Below are 26,149 nucleotides of genomic sequence, written 5' to 3'. Positions count from 1 at the left end.
TGGCAGACTGACCAAGGGGCGATGCCGGGGATGCCGGAGACAGCTCTGCCAGTGAGCTCATCCTTTTGCTTGTTCCAAACGGTGTGCACGCACAGGCTACTAGCCCTCAGTCTCTCTATTGGCTTTGTCTTCCCATGTCTGGCCGCTCAGTAGGGATGCTTCTTGGTCCTCTCAAGGTCATGCCCATTGTCCTGCCTTGGCCGTCACTTACCACTTCCACTAGGACAGCATGTGTCCACTTCAGACATCTACCCATCTCTCCAAATAGTGAAAATAATCTACTTGAGTTTCTTGCTGGTGTTGAGAAACCTGTTAATCTCCTAGTTCCATGGAAATAACCTTGGTCAGGCCAGCCCGTTATGTAAAATGATAGCTTCTTTTTTAAATTATATATATATATATATATATATATAAACAGAGAGTGAGAGCAGGGGAGAGGGGAAGAGGAGAGAGAGGGAGATCTTAAGCAGGCGCCATGCTCAGCATCGAGCCAGACATGGGGCTCCATTCCAGGACCCTGGGATCATGACTTGAGCTGAAATCAAGTCAGAGGCTCAACGGACCGAGCCACTCAGGCTCCCCAAAACAATAGCTTCTTAGAGACCCGTCTCGCACTCGTGCCTTCATAGGGTCTGTCTGTTGGGTGCCAGGTCTCCTGCCATTACTGTTTACACCGGGGCTAACTTTCTCCTCCATAGTCCCTGGAGCGTGGCTCTCCCTGCACCAGCTCCTCATTAAGGGGGCATTCATGATTTGAGTCAGAGGCCAAAGCAACTCGCAGGAGGAGGCCAATTTGTTTCTAAACCTACAGCAGTAGAGTCCAAAGCCTAATGTGGCTGATGTTTGTGTTCTGCCCCCCCCCGCTGTGCTGATCGCCACAGCATATTTCATTGTTCTTCCCCTTCATTGTCAAGACAGATCCTTTCCTTTTCTCTGATTTCTTGCCTCACACTTGGGCAGCCAGAGGGGACTCTTTCACACCCTTGATTGTGGACCGACGAGTTGATGCTTCTAAACTTGTACACACCAAATGCATCCAGCAAGACAGAACACTGTAATACTCAGACTGTGGTTGAATTCCAAAGCAGGATGTGTTGTAACTATAAATCATGGTGAATGTAGGTGATCCATAAGAATGAAGACTCATAGAATGGGTTTGTATTCTCTTACTTAAACTCAATTTCAGAATCGACTGCCTGTGTCCTTTGGTCCATTCCACATGGATCAAGAGAGTCCATTAATAACTGAGATTCACTGTAGTCACACACACACACACACACACACACACACACACACACACACACACACGCACCTTATTCCTTAACTCTCTTGCCAATCTCAAATGTGCCAATCTCAAACCTGCTGACATACTGAATGCCTCTCTGAATTCTGAGGTGTGAGGACAACTGTGCTACATGCATTCTTGGAAAGCCCCAAATCATTGCTTTGTTTTGCCTTGTTCTCATAATTTTGATGACCTGTAATATTTTGAATCTATTAAAATTAAAACTCCTCTCCTTTTGTGTTTTGTAGAAACTACCTCTTCAGGTTACAGCTTGAGGATTTGTCTCTGATCCAGGTAGGTGCGATTTATCTTTCTCAAGCTTTCATTTTCCATCCCAATGAGCTTACCGTTTGAGAGAATGAAGACAGATGTGTGTAAAGGTATTAATCATGCCAGAGCAGAGATTCGCTTCCTCAGCGAGTCAGGCTGCCAGACCCTATCTGATATGAGTCGTCACCTGCCTTAATTCCCGATTGGCCCTTTTTTCCTACTGTGCATCCTCCCTTCCTATCATGGGCATCGTCCTGATTTAGTCTTCACCACATGATAGACAATTCAGAGGACATCCCCTCAATGTCTGGGAGAGCCCTTACCCACTCCACCCCCACCCCCAGTTAGAATGGCCATTGATTGATTATTTTGCTGCATTCAGCCATCATAGTTTTGGAAAAGTCAGTTCCCTTAGGAAAACATCTTTGTTTCCTCTTTACCTTTTATAATTAAATAAATATGAGTATATATAGAAAAGAGTAAGTGGCGATAGATACAAATGCACTTTACGTACGTCTGTTTTTACAGTTTGAAGAAGGACACAGATCCTTCTGCCTGAGTAGAGTATTTATTTTAGAGGCAGATGTGAATCACGAAGGCCCACTGTTGCCCTCCAGGCTTTTAGAAGGGTCTGGCAACCATGGTCTCCTTGGACAAGGGGAGAGTTAGGACATGACTATCTCTCTCACCGACTATCTGGAACTCCCCATGGAACGTGCTAGAACTACTCCTGGGCCATGTGTAGCTTGGGAAAAGGTCTTCAATTGTAATGTCACCCTCCTGTACTAGAGCCCTAAGAAGTAGTTGGAGATGAGTTTGTGTTAATTTCTTCTGCATGTAATGCTGGGATTTGTGAGCATCCAAGAAACTTTGGAGCTAGGGTGTTTTTTTTTTTTTTTTTTTTAAGTAGGCTCCACGCCCAGTGTGGGGCTCAAACTCACAACCCCAACATCGGAAGTTGCGTGCTCTACTGACCTAGCCAGCCAGGCACCCCAGCTAGGGTTTAATATTCGACCTATCTTTCATTCACCAGGGCTTCAAAATAAGCCAATCCCACAAGCAAAGCTAATTTTGGTAAAAACGCAAGGGCTTTGAAGACGATAGACCTGGGTTTGTGATATAGCTCCCTTCCTCCCAGCAGCTGTGGGTTTCCTCATCTGTGAAACGGCCACAAGGCACGATCTCCCCATGCTGTCACTGCTAAAATTAAATAGAGTAAAATGTGCAGAAGAAAGAAGCCATAGCAATTTGTCAACATTAAAAGTGATGATGCTAAATGATGACTTAGTATTGTACTCATTTCATCACACCAGACAATGAGTGATCTTGCCATTGTAGTTTAGCATATACGTCTTTTGTTTTGTTTTGCTTTTCTTTAGTGTATAAGTCCTTGTATGAGTTGATTTGTTGGGAAAATCTTGAATGTATTAAGAAGAAATCAGAATGATCAGCAGTGTAACTAAAATACCATTTTCAAACTCTGATTTCGAAGAATCTTTTATAAAAATATAGATCTTTCAATAGGTGGGAACTATATATTATGCTCATTTTGACTCTCATGGTGTAATAGACGGTCTGCTGCATTGTGTATGTGTGTGTGGGAAAAAGTGGTGTGTGTAGATGTGTGTGCACATATTTGTTTACATGTATGTACTCTCTCATTTCCTTGTTTCCTAGTTTTGTTGGCTGGAAGGTTCTGGAAGGAGTGTCATCGTAGTAGCAATGAGCACATTTAATATACAGTTCTTGGTTTCTAAATTTAACCACACACTAAAATGAACTAAAGTTTCTTGGAGAAGTAGCTGGTTCCAGGGTCTGGGCGGCAAAAGTCTCAGAGAAGCCTAGAAGGTCTTGTTGTTTCCAGAATTCAGGACATATTCAGAGAATGATGAGGGCAGGTCCAAAGGACCTAGGTGCTAACTGAACGTTGGGCTCACTGAAGAAATCTGGGACAATGGATTGTTAAATAATGATGGTATCAGATTATAACACGGTGAATAAGAATCAACGAGAATATACCAACATCAGAAAAGAAATGAATGAATAAACAAATGAGGCAGAAGGAGGGGCCATTCTTCCTTACTGTCAAATACCAAATGCCAGATATTGAAGGCATGATTTAATTAAGACATCATTTGGTTACCATCACACTAAAAATTGATTCAGGCAAAAATGATCAACGGCTGCTAAAATTTATGGCTGAGACTTTGATGATGGCCAAGATATTTATAAAGTCTCCAAGTAGTTACCTATGTGATATTTATTAATTATAAGAGGAAAATTATGACTTGATGGTGAAGAAACCCAGCCATTCTCACCATAACCAAGTAATGGGACGAAGAACTTAGTCAACGTGTCCTGATTCAGTGCATGGAGAAGGACACAGCAAGGTATGCTCGTTATTCCAACCAGTTTTATCAGGAGGAACCAGAACACAAACCAAAACTGAGGGGCATGCTATAAAAACTGCCTCTACTCTTCAAAAATCACCAGGTCATGAAGGGCACGTAAAGAATGAAGGGCTAGTCCATCATCAAGGAGAAAAAATGGCATGGCAGTCAAACGAGACACTCAATCCAACTTCTATCTTGGAAGAGAATAAAATGTTTTTTCTTGCTTCTATAAAGGGCACCATTGGGACAACTGGCAACATTTTAACATCTTCAGAATAGACAGCAGAAATGTATTGATGGTAATTTTCTGATTTTGATAACTGTAGTGTGATTATGTAGGAGAATGACCTCGTTCTCTGGACAAACCTGAGATAAGGAAGAGTAAAAGGTATCATTTTTCTAACTTCTGAAATCATTTAAAAATTACAATACATGCATGCAGAAAGAGTGATAAAGCAAATGTGGTAAAACAATTAATGGGCAAACCCAGGAATTTCGGTGAAGGGTTTATCAGAGCCCAGTGTGTTTTTCTTGCAAATTTAGCTATTTTGGAATAAACAGATGCATTTGCCATTGACGCTGTGTGTGACGTTGCTGTGGGGGCGAGGGAACCAAGTTGCTTTTCCCATCATGGTTTTCTGTCATCGCGACGGCCTTCTGGTGGAACTCAAGTTGAGGTTGTTGGTTGAAAGCCCATCAGCATGACCCCTTGGTGAGAGAGCGCACAGTTTACTGACATGGGACCTGGCAAGAAGTCAGTGGCTTTCTGAATGGTGGCTTTGATGACACAGCCCTGGTGCCAGCTGTCAGACATCACTCTGCCGTTGGTGCAAAACAGTCCAAGATGCACATTTTGCGGTGGTTGTGCTGCTCAGTAGCCTCCTGTGTACTCTGTATGGAGAGTGATGAAGCTGGCAGACTGTTCTTTCTTACATGTCTTCAGTAAAGTTGTCTTCTTGATTTCTATGACTAATTTCTTGTCATTTAAATGACTATTTCCCAGGGTGACCAAAAAGAGAGGTGTACAGCTAAAGAAAGGGCTATCTTGGTGGTATAATCAGCACCGTCCAGTAGAAACATAATGTGAGCCTCACGGGTAGTTTGTTGAAACTGGTGGTCAGTCATTTTGAAACAAGTACAAAGAAATGGGAATCATTTTTAATAATACGTTTGTCTTGACTCCTATCAAAAATATTATTTCAATACGTACTCATTTCAAGAAATCAGTGAGATATTACATTTTTAAGATTAAATCTGTAAAATCTCATGGGTATTTTACATAGAGAGCACCAGTTCAAGAGCAGCAGGGCAAGTGCTACCCTGTTGGATGTTCCATTTGCAGAGAATGCGTACAGAGGCATTTATGACTCGGAAGCCTTCAGTTATGTCGTAGAAATATTAGTTTCTACTAGGATCACCTGGATTGATTTGAACATTTCAGGCTAATAATTGCCTCCTTCCGTCTCTCACTAAAGATAACAAGTGATTGTTTCAACATGGAAGGTGGGGAAGCTGAGGTGAGGGGGAAAACAGTTTGCCCCAGAGTGGAGATCATCGGTATTGAGAATCATCGAGAGCCCTTATTTCACACCGGACAAGGCTTCATTTGATCTTGCCCCTCTCTGCATGACGGCAGGGTCCACCTCTGGTGGCTGCCTGCGTTGATCCTGTCTCTCTCCATCGCCGTGGGGTGCCTCCACCTTGTCTGTCAGTGTCACGCTGCTTATAGCTTTCTAACCTGTCACCTGGAGGTTCTTTCCTAGCATTGAGCAAACATTTAGTTTTGCCGTCCTCTCTGGTAAACACTTTCGCCCCATGCTCTTCTTAATCTAGAAAAAGACTGCCGATCCTGAGTCCCCCGGTAGACACACTGTCTTTGTGACTCATCCTGAGCCACTTCGGGCAGGTGACCCTCTGATTCATTTCGTAGCCTCACAGCCTCGGTTTCTGACCAGCACCCATTGATTCACATGCAAATTCACTCTGTGTGTCATGAGGAACGTTCTATTTCTGTCTCCTTGGTGTTGGGTCATCAGATTAGATTACCCGCAGGTGGTAGACGCGAGACAAATGTCTGTTTTAATGCCTTGGTCTCGAGTAATATGTTCACTCTTTAACTTTTTTAAACTCCGCATTAGGGGGTGGAGGTAAGCTTCGTATTTTCGTCCCTCAATTCAAGAGAAGGAAAGGAACACAACCCAGAAACTAGAGCCATGAGAGACGCTTGCTGAAAGAGGCATCCAGAAACACACGTGTGTGCCCTCTCACCCCAAAGCATACTTCTAGGACAATACACGTGACTGCCGACTCCGATCCACTCCTTTCTGACCCGCCAGCCACCTGTCTGCTCAGTAATGCTCTGTACTCTTCCTTTGCCCCGAATTCGTCTCCTTGCCTCGATCGTGTTTTAGGATCAGCAACAAGACAGAAGATGCTGGATTATATTCCTTTTTCTCCTTCTGTTGGCTGGTTGTTACAGAATTCTAGAGACCGTCTCCCACGAATGATTCCTGAATTCAACGTCCTGCTGTACACAGAGGAGCCAGCCCAGCCCCCGGCCATAACAGGGGCACAGTGAACACCTCTCCGTGCACCCTCCCCGTCCCCGCTTCCTCAGATCAAGGTGGTCTCCAGACTGGTGATCCCCATTTATGGTGTTCGGTGAGAGGAGAAGTGGGGGGCAGGTCTTGTTTTCCCCTGAGCAGCGAAGGGAGGACCAGACACAGGCTGCTGGCATTACACACAGGAGTCCGCACACCGTCCATCCGGACGTGGCCATGCCTTGTGACTCGGCTCGTGAAACTGTGCCGAGATCCGCTGGTGAGGAAAGTGGAGTTCGATCGGGTGGCCTCAGAATGGGAAAACTCACAGCAAGGTCAGATTGCCTGATAAGCCAGATGCTGAAAGCAGTCTGGAGGCTGGACAGAACCCGGATTCAAAGCAGTCTTTCCCTTTGCCTCTCTAGTTAGGGCGAGACACCACTGGTGGGGTTTCTAAAGCAGTAAAGGTTCGATCCAGGGTTGAGTCGGACACATTTTTTCTGTTACCCTGGATGAACATTATCTGCTTGAGGAAAATGCCGTGGCATCACCACAGAAATATGCACATATAGGTGTACCACGAGGTAAAATGCCTGTACTCAGAATATTTGTTACCGTTTTCAAACAGGCATACCTTCTGTATTAAAGTGCAAGACCGAGAGTTGCTTTTAATTTAAGGAAAGAAAACCTGGTTTTCATCAATGTCGAGAGAACCAGACATCGATGTGATATCATTTAGAAAGCATCTTTCCACTCAGAGGCTGTGATCAGTTTCCCTGTGGCCACCGAGTGTACAGTTTAGCCATGACATCTTGAAAGCCAGTCAGGCTTGGTGATCGAAGACGTGGCTGCTCACCGTTGTGAGTGTTTCGCACGATAGCCAGACTCAACTCTTCAGATCACCTTCCTTGTTGCTTTGATCACAGCAGTTATTTTTTAAGAACAAAGAAGGTTTTTGAGAAATTCAGAAACGCAGCTGGCCTCAAGACTAATTGACAACATTTGCCCCTCCGGGGTGATGCCTGGGATGGCCCGAGGTGGACACTCCTTGAACAGCATCCCAAGAGCACAAAGGACTGCAGCTCATTTAGGCTCCCCAATCTTTCTAATATTCTTTGAGGGAATTGCTCCAAATCCATTTTCATATTGTTTTGTTACCGAGGGAAAGGAATTCACGGCCCGTTTCTCACTCACAACTGCTGGAATAAGCAGGAAAATCGAAATCCGTGCTCCAATTTGCCACCTGCCTCTCTGTGAGTTGTTAGTTAAAAACCGTTAAGTGTGTGACTACCTGGTCAATATTGGTAGAGATTTCTGTTGGAAGTTAGCATAGATGTTCACTTTGTTTCCTGGATCTTTAAGTTTGGGGAACTGCCTTTCAACCTGACGTTATCTAAACCAGTGTTTCTCAACTAGGGTTTGCGGAACCTGCTGAGAACCTCTGGCTTTCACCTCTGATGGGAACGGTGAGACACATCTGTGGGGTGGAAGCCAAGAATTCTGCTCAGCATCCCATAATGCGTAGGGTGGGTTGTCCCCACTCCACAAAGACCACGGTGGCTCTGAGTTCTAATGGCGCCGAGGTTGAAACCCTGTGTTGGGTGACTGCTGTCTCACTCCCGTATACTTTGAAGAAGCTGCTTTTCTAGTCTGTGATGTTAAGATCACTTGATTGAATCTGTAAGATCTCTGATGTGCTGAAGGAAGTTTTCTCTTTAGAGTTCTTCATATGTTTAACCAAACACATGTATGAAAACTTGGTGGCCGTTTCTAAAAGAAGCTGCTGGAATTCTGGAGTTTAAATTGTTTCCTTTTGTCAATATGCGATTAAATTTAAAAATAAATTCGGTCAACTGGGGCTCCTGGGTGGCTCAGTTGGTTAAGCATCTGACTTCAGCTCAGGTCATCATCTCACACTTTGTGGGTTCAAGCCCCACGTCGGGCTCTGTGCTGACAGCTAGGAGCCTGGAGCCTGTTTCGGATTCTGTGCGAGAATGACGTATTACTTAATAATTTAGAATAACTATCCAAAGAAGATATTCATGTTGACTGATTTTTTTCAATCAAATTTCATATTTATATTGGACAGTTAGAAACCAGTCCCTACTGTAGTCGTCAGAAATCAGGTTTCTAAACTTTATTTTTCCTTTCTTTATCAAACATGTTCCTAAAATCATCCTACTGTAGAAGTGGAAGGACTCATAGAGATCAGCGTTACTAAAACCTTTCAGGGGTGGGCAAACCAGCCCTTGTGGCTCATAGTTAAAGTTTCCTTGGAACATGGCCACGCCCGTTCACGTGCATACTGCCAACCTGGGATTCTACTTCACAGAGTTTATTGGAACACGCACACACCAGTGTCTCTTAGATGCGGTCTATTTCTGCCACATAGCAGGGTTGACCGGTTGTCACAGAGACTACCCTGCCTGAAAAGCCTAAAATATTTATTAAGTGACCCTTTTAGAAAGGGTGTGTTCTGTCACCTCGTACATAAGAAGTTTTCGATGTCTTATTTCCTGAATGAATGAGTGAACGCAATACGAGGCAGTGAAAAGTTTTGTTTCTGTTTTGTGTTTTGAGTTTTTCAGACAGTATATGGTGGATGTGTTCTAATTGGAGTTCACGTGCAATGTCTCATGGTCCCAGCAGACCTTGACCTAAGTCGGTCTGCTAGTCTAGGTCTTCCTAGTCGGAAACCGAAGAATTTGGTCACCTTTGTCCTTAAATTCTGAACTCCTGCAGCCGCCCTCTTGGTGAACGCTCCCTGTCGAGTACTGTTTTATCTACCCATTTACTTTCCCTTTCTCATAACTTCCCAGAGGATTTATAGTCGTTTATGGATATTTCATAAGGATGATTTAGGTGTTCTAGTTTCAGAGTATCGGTGAAGGTGAGCTGACTGCTGTCCACAAACAGCCCCGTGTCCTTAGGGGCTGGACACACACACGGAGCCTCATCACTTGCACTACAGTGCACCGTAGGGGCGGCAGGAGCCCGGAGCCCAGGATTTCTGCCTTATGTGCCCCCATCTCCGACCCACATTTCCAGGGGCGGCATGGAACGGAGAATGGAAAATCCCGCAAAGGAGATCCAATGGGCCATGCCCAGAAGTGGCACACCTCCCCTCTGCCCAGATGCCAGCGGCCATCACTCAGTCACCTGGCCTCAGTCAACTGCAAGGGGGCGGAACGCGTGGTGCGCATGCCCAGGAAGAGGCAGAGAACTGGGGCGTTCAGACCTTGGCAGGTGTTGGCATTTTCACCCAGAGGGTGCTGGGAAACACGGGCCTAGACGCTGGGGGTGCCCCTGCTGTTCCCTGTTCTCCGTCCACCACCACCCCCAACCCACGTCATTCTCATTTTCTCTGTCACACACACACAGATTTGTTCACGCTTCTTAACGTCTCTGTAAAAAACAAAGCAAGGGTACTTTGAATAAACCACATAACTTCCTCAGACCTCGGTTTCTCCATGGTGCCTTGTGGAGAGGAGAGCTGGAGGAGGAGTGGACCGGACTGTCCCTGCAGGCCCGTTCAGCATTAAAATCCTCACGTGCACCATCCTTCGACTTCTTTCTCTTCTGTCATTGTGGCAAAAGCAGGCCCTCACTCTAACTCTGTGCTCAGCCCTCCACATGCAGTGTCTCAACGGGAGCCTCTCAACGTCACTAAGGTTGAAGTTACGTGATTTTTTTTTTTTTCCTTTTTTTTTTTTTTTTTCTTGAGAAAGAGTGAGAGAGTGGGAGAGGGTCAGAGAGAAAGGGAGAGAGAGAATCTTAAGCAGGCTCCACACCCGGCACGGAGCCGGAAGCAGGGCCGGTCTCACCACTGCGAGATCGTGACCTGAGCTGAAATCAAGAGTCAGACGCTTCACCAACTGAGCCGCCCGGGCACCCCGAAGTTATATACTGTTTTTAATATTTTATGGAGGAGGCGTTGGTGTTTGGAGAGTTTCTGCGATTTAACCAACACCGCCCAGCTGGTACGTAGCCGAGCTGAGATTTGGATCTGGGTCTGTTGGGCTCCAGAGGACAGCCTCTTCATCCCCAGCCGACAGGCTGCCTCACCGTCTCATTGCTACTGCTTACTGTACTCGTAGAGACAGCTGGCAGACAGGGAGCGTAACTGTTAATTTATCATTATAACTTATATCTGGACGTTCGACTGGGTTTCCTGGAAGTCGGAGACAGGGATTCATAGGCTTGTGCTGTATGGAGGGCGTGTTCTCAGCAGGTGGGGAGTGAGGAAGATAGCAGAGAACAGAATTAGGCAGGAATTTGCTCTCAGCTGGAGTCTAGTGTCAACTTGATCCCAAGGGAATTCTGGAGACTAGATAGGATCTCAGTTGGTCCCCTTTGAGGCAAGGGGGATGATTTATACTCAGTTCCCCCTTGTCCTTCCATCACTAGCTACTGATTTTTGCATCTGGGGGAAGTTGGTCACATAGTCGTCTTTTTTTCAAAAAATCTTTGTAAGTGTTTATGTATTTTTGAGAGGGAGAGAGAGCGCACGCGAGCACATGAGCAGGCAGAGAGGGAGGGAGCAGAGGATCTGAAGCAGGCTCTGAGCTGTCAGCGGAGAGCCCGATGTAGGGCTCGAACTCATGAACCGTGAGATCACGGCCTGAGCTGAAGTTGGAATCTCAACAGACTGAGCCACCCAGGCTCCCCGGTCACATGAGTCTTCTAACGAGGTTGCGCTCATCAGCCAAGAGCGGTTTGCAGAGAGGGGGGCATCCACGAGCCAGTACCAGCCAAAGCTGACGGCAGCCAGTGACAGGTGCAACGTCGTGCAAGGAGAGCCGGGTGAGGCCCTGAGAGCGCCCACTACGGTGTGTGTGCCACTCAGCGTGTTTGCGTATTTTACTTGGGCTTGTCTTGATGCTCTAGACCTGGCCTGCCAAGACCTGCCCCTGCCCCCGAAGTGAAATGTTTGCATGTCTGCTTGACTGTTGAATGCATTCTGTTGTATCGTGCATGGCTTTGTCCTTAACGGCTTTCCCTATGCGTTTCTGAATTTCTGCTCCACTTGCAGCTCAAAAGCGAAATTGAAGATGCATCAATATTTTTCTTAGGAGTACGTATCCTTTAGTTTCTCGAAATGAAGTCAGGAAGTTTCTGTGAGCCAACAGCAAATACTGCCTGACAATCGTAGGCTGCTAGATAAACGGAGGGGTCCTTTTCATTTATCTAAAATGCATTTCTACCTCTATTTCAGAAGTGGCCCCAGCACCTGACCGGACTGCTGAATGGTGGTCATGCTTAGACTCTCTGCCCTGCTTTCTTTTTCCTTATTTGTGCGCCTCTCCCCAGATGCTGACACAAATACATAAGCCACCATCCCAGAAGAACCCTTTGTTTCAGAGATCCGTAAAGGATTTCTTGTTTGTGTAAGAAATTATGTATTCTGGAAGCAGAATCTCCCAGTGACCTAGGGGCTTACTGAGAATCAATGGCAAGGGAGAAATATAAATGAAAAACGCATGAGTTACATTGGCCTACCATTCTCTACAGTGACTGGACTGAAAATCCTGCTTTGGTCATTCTTTTTTTTTTTTTTTTTTTTTTCAACGTTTATTTACCTTTGGGACAGAGAGAGACAGAGCATGAACGGGGGAGGGGCAGAGAGAGAGGGAGACACAGAATCGGAAACAGGCTCCAGGCTCTGAGCCATCAGCCCAGAGCCCGACACGGGGCTCGAACTCACAGACCGCGAGATCGTGACCTGGCTGAAGTCGGACGCTCAACCGACTGCGCCACCCAGGCGCCCCTTAATTTACAGGTTTTTTATTAAATTTCTTTATTTGTTTTTGAGAGAGGGGGAGAGAGAGCGAGTGAGCGAGCGAGCAGGGAGGGACAGAGAGAGAGAGGGGGGAGAGAGAATCCCAAGCAGGCTCCACAGTTAGGACACAGCCTGACGTGGAGATCAACTCACGAACTGTGAGGTCATGACCTGAGCTGAAATCAAGAGTTGGACGCTTAACCGACTGAAACCACCCAGGTATACCCTGATTTGGTGATTATTTAGCATATGAACTATTTGGCATCCTGAATTTATTCGGTAACTGTGATTCAGTTCAGTAGAGTGATGTAGGTAGAGCTGTGATAGACACTGCCCCTGTTTAATATATGTTTATCAAACTCTCTGTTCGTTGTTCTTGAATAGTTAACATTTTATTTTATTTTATTTTATTTTATTTTATTTTATTTTATTTTTATTTGAGAGAAGGTGGGGAGAGGCAGAAGGAGATTGAGAGAGAGAGAGACAGAGAGAGACAGAGTCCCAAGCAGGTTCTATGCTCAGTGCAGAGCCTGATGTGGGACTTGATCCCACTACCCTGGGATCATGACCCGAGCTGAAAATAAGAATCTGATTCTCAACCAACTGAGCTACCCAGGTGCCCCATAATGGCCAACCTTTTAGAGTTTATATGTAACCTTTTTATTAGGTCACGATGTTTCACCAGTTTGCATCAGTTTTTACTGGCCTAGGGGCTTGCCTCTTTCAACTGACAGGATATGATCTCTGTTATCATTTGAAATGGGCTGATCGTACAGTTTAATTCTTTTTTTTTCAATACATGAAATTTATTGTCAAATTGGTTTCCATACAACACCCAGTGCTCATCCCAAAAGGTGCCCTCCTCAATACCCATCACCCACCCTCCCCTCCCTGCCACCCCCCATCCACCCTCAGTTTGTTCTCAGTTTTTAAGAGTATCTTATGCTTTGGCTCTCTCCCACTCTAAAGTACAGTTTAATTCTTGACTTTCAACCCTGTTTCTCAATTTTGGGGGATACTCAGTTATCGTTTATGTGTTTTCTGGAAGGCACTGAGGTAATTTGCCCACTCAGATATTCACTATTAGATGCATTCTACTTAATAACAAATTAAGTATGGGTATGTATGAAGTGAAGTCCAAATACGTACATTTTTTTTCTGGAAATTTTTAATCATCATTTGGATAAAGGAGCATTGAAATCAAAAGTCTGAAAAGTACAGCCATCAGTTTCTGGTTCAGGAAGGTGGAGACACAGTGATACTGATACTCCACCCATTAAAACAGCATTTAAATGACAATAAAGATATGTAAAGGTTAAAAGTCTATGAATACTAGGAATGGAATCATATCTATATCTCTATCTTTATATCTATGTCTATATCTATACATAGATATCTATATATACTAAACTATTTGAAGACATTTTTTAAAGGATACAAAGCACCCTTTATTTGGAAATTTGGAAATATCTAAGAACAGAGGATACCACAATCCAAAACATGGTGGTAAAAGCCAGATAAAACAACCAAAACTAATTACTTCAGATGAAATGGTAATTGTCCAAGGAATACAATATGACGTTAAAGAGATTCCAAATATTATATTCAGTGGGATTCAGGAAAATATTACAGCTATTCAGTAAATATGATCACCTCAGCTCTCTCCTGACACATTGTTTTGAGAACAGAGACAATATTTAAATGTTACAAGTTCACAAGAGCAAGAAAAGTGGGAAAGGAGGTAAATCTAGTGTGGGTTCAGCTAAAGGTTGAACCTCCAGTAGATTGCTGGTCAGAAGGAGAGAAACCAGCAGACGTTCACTCGCACACAGAAGCATAGCTACAAATTAAAGATGTGATGGGCCTCAAACACATGGCCAATCTTCCCCTGAAGATGTTTGCCGAAATGTGGTAGTCCTATGGCTGAAGATCTAAGCTACAACAGAGTAGAAGGAATCTCCCACTTGCTTAAAGGACCAAGGAACTAAATACCCGATAGGTTACTGCCTAAAAACTTGGAGAGTCCACGCTCTAGAAACAAAGATGAATCAGAAGTTTATTGAATCTCTCCAGATTGCACCTCAGCCCTGACTCAGCTTAGTCCCTACCTTCACCCCCCTTTCCCTCCAGATCTGCTTTACAGAGGAAAAAAGCAACCGTCTCCGAAGGAATATTTCTTGGTGGAAGTAGCATCATTTAGAGTCTCTGCAATTGGCTTGCAGCAAAATATTCCAGAAATGTGAAAAGGCAAAAACCCTGTGACAGATAAATTAGGTAAACTCAGGCAATAGAATGAAACCCACAGATGATCCAGTTAGCATAGTAAACTGGAATTTAGTTGCTGGAAAATATCTAGCCTGAGGTGTGGAGAGGAATTAGCAGAAAAAATGTTAAAAGTTAGAGACACATGTTGCGTTCAAATTTCGATCTCACCTATAATTTGAGTCTCAAAAGGAAAAGAGAGAAAACAAAGTAGTAACTATATTCTTAGCAATTATTGCTGACACTTTACAGAAATGATTGAAGACATCATTCATCAGATTTAGACATTCAGCAAGCACCAAGAATGATAAATAATATAAAGCCACATCTAGACACATAATGGTTGAAAGCCTGAAAACCAATGACAAAGAGAAACACCTTAAAAATGAACCATAGTGGGGAGAAAAGGACATATAATGCTCAGTGGAGTAGAAGTAAGATTTACAGCTGATTTTTCAATGGAAACTGCAAATAGTAGGAGGCAGTGGAGGGAGGGGTTAGATTTCCAGATCTTCCCTCACTTTGTACCTCAGCACGACAGCTCCTGTGTCACCCTGAAAGAAGACAGAGGCTTGAGTTTGGAACATGACAAACCTAGAAATGTATCAGACTGGGGTACCTAGAAATAGCTTAGATCTTCAATTAAAAAAACCAAAAAGGACACGAAATGTAAGGCTCTGTAGTGTGGTCCCAGCTCCTTTCCCCTGTGGGTGGTGTTCATGCTCAGGAAAAATAGGCACCGCTAACTCCTGGCCTACAAAGCAATTCATGTACCCAGCTCTTTTTGTTTTGTCTTGTTTTACATTTCTCATGATGAAAAATAGGCGATAAAACCAATTGGATGAGAAACTTGGAGGAAATAGAGACAGGAAGTTACCATTAATGTTTGCTGAAATCAGGGAAGATACTGCATCCGTTAAACAAAGACAATAAAATATTCAGTCTACTAAAATGGCCTTTCACAGATTGTCTTTACTACATGATTAAAAATGATGTCAACAGTTAGCAAGAAAATAAATTTGATGAAATCTCCCAGAAAGGTGAGCAGGGCCTGAGAAGGAACCCATCTGAACAGTGTCTCATTTATATGCCAGGCCTGCACTAGAGGCTCCCACAGGACATAGAGAGGGAGAAAAATCTGATGAGGGCAAAGAGAGGTAATTGTGGAAAGGTTGTGCCGTAGGCTGTAGGAGCAGGTTGGAGTAGGTAGAAGAGTGTCAGAAGGTGTCTTTCCAGGAAAATAACCATCATGGAATAAATACCTGAGGTGTTAGTGTGTGTTTGGAGAAAATGTAAACTTACAGTTGGGCGTTGGGAACAAATCAGTAGTAAGTACGTAGAAAAAGAAACCAGGGCCCTGCTATAGACAATGTTTGTGGGCCCCCCCCCCCCCGCCTCCAAATTCAGATCTAAGAACTTAACCTCCAAAGGGATTGGTTTGAACATGAGGTCTTTGGGAGATGAACAGGTCACGAGGAGAGAGCCCTCATGAGTGAGATTAGTGCCTTTAAACAAGAGACCCCAGAGACCTCTCTTCTACCCCATGAGCTTATAGAGAAAAGCACTATCTGTGAGCCAGGGAGCAGATCCCCACCAGACACCGAATCTGCCAGCACCTTGATCTTGGACTTGCTAGCCTCCAGAACTGTGAGGAATAAGTTTCTGGGCTTTATAAACTACCCAGTTTATGGTATTTTGTTAGAGCAGCCTGAACAAACTTAAGACAAGACTGTTATTAACTCCAAGAAAAACAATTGTTTTGAGAAACATTTCTTGCTTTATGGCACATCTGTGAAGAGTATCGACATAGTCGTAAATATGTAAATGCTGAATATCCAAGCAGAATTATGATAAAACAATATTGAGAAAACAGGGACAAGAGAAGGTGTGTGTATTGATGCGAGGAGGATAGGTTGAAGAAGGAGCCAGTAAATGATATTTTTCAGCTGAAAAAAAATCAAGAAACAGCAGTAAAATAATTTTATTTAGAGATTTGGAGACAAATGTCAAAATAGACTGTGGAAGAGTTGAATGTTCCTACTTTGAACAGCATATGGACACAACATAGAGGGCTTACTTGAGTCTTTTGTTTTAGCTTCTGTGGATATCTTTATAAATTAAGTGCATGTTCAACTTTAGTTAAAAAAATAGTATAAATATGATATTGTATTCATAAAGTGTGAGAAGACTTCCATGGGAAGGGAAAAACAGTTCCAGAAAGAATTCATAGAAATAAAAATATGATGTCTCACATACACAACTCATCACAAATTATGCAAAATGCAATTAGAGGGTTCCATAAAAATGCCTTTAAGAACAAAGTAGATATTTTTATTCAAATCACAAGGTTAACAACTGAGAAGTGGTTAATTACATGAAGATTATTTGTATCAAAAGGAAAAGTAGAAATGCAATTAGAAATTCTATGGGGAAACCAAGATAAATAATAAGTATACAAGTAAATGGTGCTCCAAATATAAAACAAACCGGATGATTTTGAATATAAAAAAGAAAAAGCAACAAATATGGGTGGAACATAAGAGCCCCAGTCTTTATTTGTGTGTAATTTCTTAGGATTTATTTATAGTTCACAATATAATCAATTTTCAATGGTGTTTGTTTTATTTTTCCCTAACAAGTTATTTGTCTCATGAATGGGATATTTTGCTGGGTAAATGTTCATCTTCTCCCTTCTGTGTTTCTTTGAGTATCATGATAAAAATAAGCTTATAGTTCAAAATTTGTTCCTCGTCAAAATATTTTATATAGGACTTGTTAAACTTTGTAATTTTCAAGATTTTTTGGGGGGTGGGGAGAGGTAAGTTCTTATTTAAATTCCGGTTAACTAACATGCAGTGTAATATTAGTTTCAGGAGTACAATATATTGATTTCACAATTCCATACAGCACCCAGGGCTCATCACAACACACGCACTGCTTTATCCCCATTACCTGCTTTACTCATCTGCCCCCGCCCCCCACCTCCCCTGTGGGACCTGAAACCATCAAAATTCTAGCAGAGAACACAGGCAATAACCTGTTTGACATCAGCTGTAGCAACTTCCTTCTAGAGAGGTCTCCTGAGGCAAGGGAAACAAAAGCAAAAATAAACTATTGGGACTTCATCAAAATAAAAAGCTTCTGCACAACAAAGGAAACAATCAACAAAAGTGAAAGGCAACCTATGGAAGGGGAGAAGATATTTGCAAATAACATATGGGGTAAAGGGTTAGTATCCAAACTATACAAAGAACTGATACAACTCAACACCCCCCAAATGAATAATCCAGTTAAGTAATGGGCAGAAGACATGAATAGATACTTTTCCAAAGAAGACATCCAGATGGCCAACAGACACATGAAAATGATTGTTTGTTTGTTTCTTCTGATTCTTCTTAAATTGCTAATCTGAGTTTTCCTACATGGACATGGGTACGTGCTCTTTAAAGAAACATGGTTGGAAATTAAGCAGCTACATTGATGACCTCATCATCTACATGTTTAAAATCTTTTTTTAATGGCACCTTTAGGAATGTTTTTTGGAGCTTATAAGTTCAGTAAAGAAATAGGAAGTTCAGACATTCCTTCAGCTTGATCTCAACTTGTTTTTCTTCTTAGCATATAAATTAAATTTATTACTTGAAATATGTAAGTTAGCAGTGGTGATATCCTTGTAGTGGGTGGTTTGGATTTTTCTTTTTGTGCTTTATCATAATTTTCCAGATTGTTTGCTGTATATATGCTTATACGCTTCTTTTTTTTTTTTGTAACAGCATAAACTAATCAATTAAATAGACTCATGAAGAAAACAAACAACAAAAGCCAAAAAAATTTAAACCTGGTTTCAAAACTTCTTTCCGTATTATAATTAGTGTATGTTAGGGATTCCCATTCCATTCTCTTTGCTTAAGCCTTGTCTGAGTCAAGGAGGAGAAAGAAACACTGAAAGAATGGGTATATATCTTCTTTTTCATACATACATAAAGTTCCCTGCTATGCTAGCAGGTGCACTTAAGATTTCTGAGCTTTAGAGCAGCTGTCTCAGTATCTAAAGCACACTGACTTTGTCTAGATTGGCTAATATTCATATCATGGGAATGTCCATGCCTCTTTGATGCCTAGGATCATGCCTTGGTGATCACTGCACTTCTACTCTGAGAAACAGCCATGAATGAGCCAGGTTCATGAGCATGTATGAACATGAGCCTGAAATGAAATATGCTATTTTCATCACTGTCCACCGCATGGCCTCACTGTGAAGATAAAGCAGGTACGAGGTTCAGTTTGGCTTTCGTGTTGGTTCAAACACACGATGGCTTTCTTGTATCTACAGAATCGGCAACAGGGTTAATAGAGCCAAGGACGTGCTTTAACCTGCAAGGGGCTTCTGTCACTGCTCGCTTCTCTCTTTTCCTTCTGGGATTCTTAGGGCCCTACTCTCTACGATTCTTGCAGTATTGCTGGTGACACGGTGTGGTAGTTTAAAAATTGGCTCCCCCAAAGATGTCCGTCCTAATCCCTGGAACCTGTGAATACTGCTTTATATGGCAAAACTGTGGTTAAGAATCTTGGGATGGGGAAGTTATCTTGGATTATGTGAGCAAGTCCTAAATGTATTCTCAAGTGTTATTTTGGGAGGGAGGTAGAGTGATATTTTATACATGCCTGCGGAGGAGAAACCCATGTGAACATGGAGCAGAGAGAGACTTAAGAGGTTGACCTTGAAGGTGGGAGTGATGTGTCCACAAGCTAAGGCATGCTGCAGCCACCAGAAGCTGGAAGAGATATGGAAGGTTCTTTCCTAGAGCCTCTGCAGGGAGCGTGGCTCTGCTTATACCTTGATTTTGGTCCAGTAATACCAGAAGTTTCTAACTTCTGGCCTCTAAGACTGTGAGAGATTAAAGTTCTATTGATTTAAGCTACCAGGTTGATGGTAAGTCATTAGAGCAGCCACGGGGGATTAATACACAATGGCCTCCATTTCCCTGATCTCACCAGTGAGCTGCTGACCCCGGAAGCCTAGTAAGAGTGTCCCATCTCCGTGGCCCAGGGTCCTGAAAGCAACCCACGTGCAGCTCATTGGTGGCCTTTAGGGGACTTTGAAATATGCCCTGAGAGAAATGGGGATGATCTCTTTTCTTTGCAGTCATGAGCTTGAAGGATGATGTTAACCATAGGCTACTTATGTCCTTCTTGTCAGTGTGTGGTACCAGCCCGAGAAAAAGGCCCAACAGAGCCCATCATAACTAGGAATGGACACCGTTGAATTCTTGTGGCATGCTCTGAACCTCTGGGCTAGCCTGTGCTTCAATCTGGTTTTCTCATCTTGTGCTTTCCGGTTATAAACTATTTGAAAGCTTTACCTTAAACTGATTGGATTTGAGTTCTTACCATTTGTTGCAAAGACAGTCCTAAGGGCTTGGTTACAATAAATTTGCTTCTGTCTGCTGCTCACATTAAACCTTCTCAAGCCAGATTTGAAGGCCAATGTATATTGATTTTGAGATTCCTGATGCTTATGAATTTGCTGCTTAAAATTTGTCCACCCTTTGGGTGAAGAGGCTGTCCTGAGTGTTGGGTCTGATGCATACCCCAAGTGGGATTTTCTTCTGTTTAAAAAATGAATGTGATCATTGGTTGAGGGAGTCATTTAGGTCATGAGACACACGTTTGGCTTGTAAATACAGATCTCACAAAATATATTTGGAAGTCACATTTAAACTAGGTATCTTTGTCCATTAGAAAGGATACGAGTCAAGTCTGACATACTGTCTTTTTAGTAGTGTGTTAGTTTTCCTAGGGTCTGCTATGCCAATTATTACAAATTTGGTGGCTTAAAAAATAAAAAATTATCCTCCTATAGTTCTGGAGGCCAGTGGTCTGAAATCGAAGTATCAGCAGGATCACACTCTTGTCAGAGTTTCTAGGGGAGAATATGTCTTTGTCTCTTCCAGCTTCTGATAGCTTCAGGAGTTCTTGTCTTTTTGGTCTGATCTCTGCTGCAACCTTGTATAGCCTTCTCTCTGTCAGAGTGTCTCAAATATCCCTTGCCTGTTTCTTATAAGGATACTTGTCATTGGATTGAGGACCCGCTGGGTAATCTATGATGATCTTGACTTGAGATCCTTAATTAGATTTGAAAAGATCCTTTCTCCAAGTAAGGTCACGTTTACAGGTTCTGGGTGGATATATCTTTTGGAAGGCCACCATTCAACTCAGTGCAGGTGGTATGTGGGGACTCTTGAGAAGAAAATCTTCTCAAGTGGATGCATCATTGTTTTATTTTATTTTATTTAATATGAAATTTATAGTCAAGTTGGTTTCCATACAACACCCAGTGCTCGTCCCAACAGGTGCCCTCCTCCATGCCCATCACCCACTTTCCCCTCCCTCCCACCCCTCCATCAACCCTCAGTTTATTCTCAGTTTTTAAGAGTCTCTTATGGTTTGGCTCCCTCCCTCTCTAACTTTTTTTTTTCCTTCCCTTCCCCCATGGTCTTCTGTTAAGTTTCTCAGGATCCACATAAGAGTGAAAACATATGGTATCTGTCTTTCTCTGGATGACTTATTTCACTTAGCATCACACTCCCCAGTTCCATCCACATTGCTACAAAAAGCCAGATTTCATTCTTTCTCATTGCCACGTAGTATTCCATTGTGTATATAAACCACAGTTTCTTTATCCATTCATCAGTTGATGGACATTTAGGCTCTTTCCATAATTTGGCTATTGTTGAAAGTGCTGCTATAAACATTGGGGTACAGGTGCCCCTACACATCAGCACTCCCGTATCCTTGGGTATATTCCTGGCAGTGCTATTGCTGGGTCATAGGGTAGGTCTATTTTTAATTTTCTGAGGAACCTCCACACTGTCTTCAGAGCGGCTGCACCAGTTTGCATTCCCACCAACAGTGCAAGAGGGTTCCCGTTTCTCCACATCCTTGCCAGCATCTATAGTCTCCTGATTTGTTCATTTTGGCCACTCTGACTGGCATGAGGTGATATCTGAGTGTGGTTTTGATTTGTATTTCCCTCATGAGGAGTGATGTTGAGCCTCTTTTCATGTGACTGATGGCCATCTGGATGTCTTCTTTAGAGAAGTGTCTATTCATGTCTTCTGCCCATTTCTCCACTGGATTATTTGTTTTTCGGGTGTGGAGTTTGGTGAGTTCTTTGTAGATTTCGGAGACTAGCCCTTTGTCCGATATGTCATTTGCAAATATCTTTGCCCATTCCATTGGTTGCCTTTTAGTTTTGTTGATTGTTTCCTTTGCATCATTGTTTCAAAGAGGTTCTACCCATTTGCGGTGCCATGAGGGTTTTCTTTGTGTTGTGACTGCATGATTTAAAAAAAAAAAAAAGAAAAAGAAAAGACTATTTCTCTTTTTCTGTGCCTGAGGGTTTCTTAACCATAACACTATTGACATTTAGGTCAGATAATTTTTTGGGGGGCGGGGGTGGGGGGGCTGTCCTATGCATTCTAAAGTGTGGGACCGAGGCAGCAGCCCCGACTTCTGTTCGCTGGGTGCTGGTAGTACCTTGCTCCCCGGTCGTGACACCACAGACGTCTACAGACATTGCCAAACGCCCCCCGGGGGGTTGCAAAATCACCCGTAGTTGAGAAGCGTGGCTCTACGCCCACATCACACAATGACGGTGATGAATGTTTTCTGACAAAAAGGCAAAGAGGTAAGAGAACAGATCAGAGAAAACAGAGACAAGTATCAACTCTGCCTTTCACAAATCTGAAACGTAAGGAATGGTTTCCTCTGACAAAACAAATGGGCTGTGGCGCGTGGAAGGAGCTGTAATCTGCCCAGGTGCCCCTTTCGTGAGTGCACGCGACCTTAGATGGGCGAGGAGGTCAAGGATGTCCTTAATTTGTCCTCACGCCGCCTCGGTGCTCTCCTGGAACTCCGGCTCCCTGGGGGGCCACGCAAGGCGGTCACAGCCTGACTCGCCCTGCTGTGCCAGCAGGTGCCACCCGTGTCCCCAAACCCCCGGGGGCAGGTGAGCACAGGCGCCTTTGGAAGTAGGGGGAAGTGAGAGGGTGCGACTGCAGTTTTCTTTGTGTTCCCATTTCGGATGTCGTCAGTGGTGACTCAGGGCGATGACAGCGCGGGGAACTTCCAGTTCTGCTGGGAGCCAGGCCCCTGACGAAGGGCTTCAGAAGCTCCCTGTTGTATTTCAGCTGCACAAGGACATCGTGGTCCTGCCCCGTAAGGGAAAAAGAAAATAGGAAGGGTTGCTCTTGTCCGTTCGTAATCGTCCCTGCCAAGTTTTTCTTGTGAATGTTCTTTCTCTTTTTATGGTTTCAGCTAGGAAGGCGGAGAAAGATGTTGCATATTTATGGCCTGCTTCCCCAAACCTGTTCCAGTGACAGTTGTTTACAAATGAGGAGGTTCTGCCCAAGGGTGTGCCTGCAGGGGTGGTTACAGGTGGTGGCATCTGAGCCTAACCCTGCCAAGGTGACGAGGGTCACCGGTGACACTCTTCTGCCCTGCCCGCTCACTGCCCTCCCCCGCTTCTCTGCCAGTCCACACCCAGTCGGCAAGTTGATGCAAACACGAGGCCAGCTCTGAGAAAGCCCCTGGGACCTGCTGGCCATTAACTCATCGTTCCCCAAGGTGCTTGAGCTCCTCCCGTTGGACCCCTGTGCCCTCACTTGCTGTCTCTTCTGCTCTCGTTCTTCTGCTGTCTGTCTAAACTCCCCCAAATCAGATGCTGGCACTTTTATTTTAATAGTCCCACTCCCTGCCAGGCCGTTTCTTCCGCACTTCCCTGCCGCTCTTCTCATTGGCTTTCTTCCATCCCAACAGGATTAGTTAGACCAGATGGACAGATGATCTCCAAGGGCCCTTTCAGCTCTAAGAGTCTAAGGTTTGCACGTCCAACTGCTATGGAGTCCCCCGTCTTCTGAACAGTTAAGCTCGCTCTCGGTGTTTAATTAATATTGAGGGCGCAGCAAATCTCACTCACTGTGTGCCTTTAGTGGCCAGTTGACTGTGGGCTTGGCTTGTCAAGCCCGTCCAAATGGCTAACTGGTTGATCCCACACTCCTAATAGCTCCATAAGAGAAGCATTTACTTAGGCTAATGGCCTTCATTCCACAGTGGGCAGCAGTGGGGGCTGGGAGAGCTCATTACTAAAATATTATGATAATAGTTTGGAAACGGTGGGGCCATTTTAAGTGTTTGAGTATTACTTCCCTTCTTTACGAAAGGTGTCCCTGTCTAGTCTTGAGACTTCAAATTGTCAGCTACTATCCTAGTCTTGAAAAATAACCTTACTCACAGATATTTTCCTTTAGACCCCTTGTTCAAAATTCTATTCCAAACAGACAACAGATCTCACATTTAATATTCTTTATAAAATGGAATCAGGGCAGCACTCGAAAATTAAACTATGTAAACATTTTCATTATTTATACATTCATGTTTGTTTAGGAAAGACTGTTGAACAACTCTTCAGAAAAAGATGAGGCTGTGGCATTTTTATTCTAACCAGGCTGCTGTGACACAGGAGCAAAAACGGAGTGGTTTTAAGCAGCAGAAATGTATTATCTCCCAGGCCTGGAGGCCAGGAATCAGAAATTCAGGTGGGCAGAGCCCTGCGCTCACTGAAGTCACTGGGGGAGGGTCCTTCCCGCCCTTCCAGCCTCCGGTGTTGGCCAGTGGTCCTTGGTGTCCCCTAACTCAGCGATAGGTCACTCCGGCCACCTGGCTGTCTTTTCTCTGCTGTCTTCACACCAGCCGCCCTCCGTGCTCATCTGTCTCAGTTTCCAATTTTTTCTTTTTTATAAGGACACCTGTCCTATTGGATTAGGACCCAGCGTAAGGACTTCATCTTATTTCATCTCTTTAAACACCTTATTTCCAAGTATGATCATATTTTGATGTACTGGGGGTTAGGATTTCAACATATCTTTTTGGGGGGATACTATTCGGCTTTTAACACCATCAATATCTTTTTTTTTTTTTTTTTTTAGAGAGAAAGAGTGTATGTGAGCATGGGGTGGGGAGAGAAAGAGAGAGAGAGAGAGAGAGAAAGAATCCCAAGCAGGCTCCACACTCAGCACAGTGCCCAATGTGGGGCTCCATCCCACAACCCTGGGATCACGACCTGAGCAGAAACCAAGGGTTGGACACTCAACCGAGTGAACCACCCAGGCACCTGCCATCAATATAATTTTTAATGATAGGTGACATCTTGGTCACCTAAGTTCATAGCTATAGATTCTTCACTTCTATATGTGTGTGAGTATGCTTCCCCGCAAGGAAGCATATTTCCTCTCTTTTTGGAACATTTTAGTAGATGACCTGGAACTTAGAAAGAAGTATGTGTGGTTTTTTTTTTTTTTTAATTTTTTTGAGTTGCATTCATCACTTTTCAACATTCAGCTGTTGTTCGATCTTCTAAGGTGACCACCGTGCCACCTTGTTCGTGATCTTTTTCTTCCACGCTCTCCTTTTTCTCCTGATGGACCATCAGTGACAACTGGTTGTCTTCTCCAGACTTTAACTGCACGTTGTTCTTTCCTATCATGTGTCGCTTCGGGTGTGTTGTCTTCCAGAGGGAGATCCTGAAGCTTCTGCCATAACTCGATGTAAAGTCCCTGAGGAGAGAAGACTGCTTTTATGTTTTTTTGTTTTTGTGTGGTTTTTTTTTTTTTTTTTTTTTTTTTTTGAGCCCATGCAGTTTGGAGCAGGTGTTACACATAGAAAATACTCTGCCTTTCCCTCCCTCTATCTCTCTTCCTGCCCAATGTTGTTACTGTCCATAATAATCCTGAAACTTAAACATTATAAAGTATCACAGAAAGTGTTATTTCATAAGCTGATCCTGCAATTTAAAAATCATGAGATAGCACCATTGGACCAGGTTACTCTCTGTATAATGTTTTATGTTTATATTTGGTCCAAGACTTTCTAAAAGGCGTGTTTCCTTTTGTAATTAGAGAAAAACAGGTAGCTAAATTAACCTTGGGCATAAAAGTTATAAAATACAAAGTTAAAAAAATAGGCATCATAAAGATCTGACCAAGCACATAATAATATGATGCCTTTTGGCAACTGAGTGTGAATTGGAAATACACATAACCATAAATGCAGATGTGCTCCCTGAGTCAGAAAAGAACTTATAATTTATTCACCCTAGTAAATAGAGGTTTCACGTTGATGGCTTTTTTTTTATTAGATTTGCATGTATAGATAAAAGTATAGTTCTAATAATGGGTGATTTTTCCCTCCAAGGGAATGATAATTAAAGTGGGCTTATCATTTTGAAGCATGACTGAAGCAAACATATAATCTCAAACTCATTGCTCATGGTCAAGGACACAGGAAGGGTTTATATGAACCGAAGATGAGTCAACTTGGAGAGATAGTATGTACTTGAAGCAAATTGGAAAGGAGGGGAGAAGGTGATTCAGTTTGAGCCAAACTCTCTCACATACATGGCAGGCATGCTGTAAGTGAATGGTTGGTGAAATTATTTAACGTTTTACTGCAGCACTGTTGTCTTTCTATAAATTCCAGTTAAATTGTTTTTATTCTTTTAATGGGTCATAAGTCAAATCCAGGGCCCAAATTTTTAGCTTTTCTCTATACCATTCAGAGT

The 26,149-nt window shown here is 43.3% G+C and overlaps 1 protein-coding gene across 7 annotated transcripts in view; it reads left to right on the top strand.

Moving 5' to 3' along the window:
• SEMA5A (semaphorin 5A) overlaps window positions 1–26,149 on the top strand; it is a 482,742-nt gene that overhangs the window by 234,547 nt on the left and 222,046 nt on the right. For all 7 annotated transcript variants that reach the window (XM_040493869.1, XM_040493822.1, XM_040493829.1 and 4 more), the window contains one exon: window positions 1,534–1,579. In XM_040493869.1, the coding sequence (XP_040349803.1) occupies window positions 1,534–1,579 (46 nt within the window). The remainder of the gene's footprint in view (window positions 1–1,533; window positions 1,580–26,149) is intronic.

This window comes from Herpailurus yagouaroundi, unplaced genomic scaffold (assembly GCF_014898765.1).
Source record: "Herpailurus yagouaroundi ecotype Mexico unplaced genomic scaffold, PumYag 29, whole genome shotgun sequence".
NCBI classification, from domain to species: Eukaryota; Metazoa; Chordata; class Mammalia; order Carnivora; family Felidae; genus Herpailurus; species Herpailurus yagouaroundi.
This window is presented reverse-complemented; position numbering and strand designations above follow the sequence as displayed.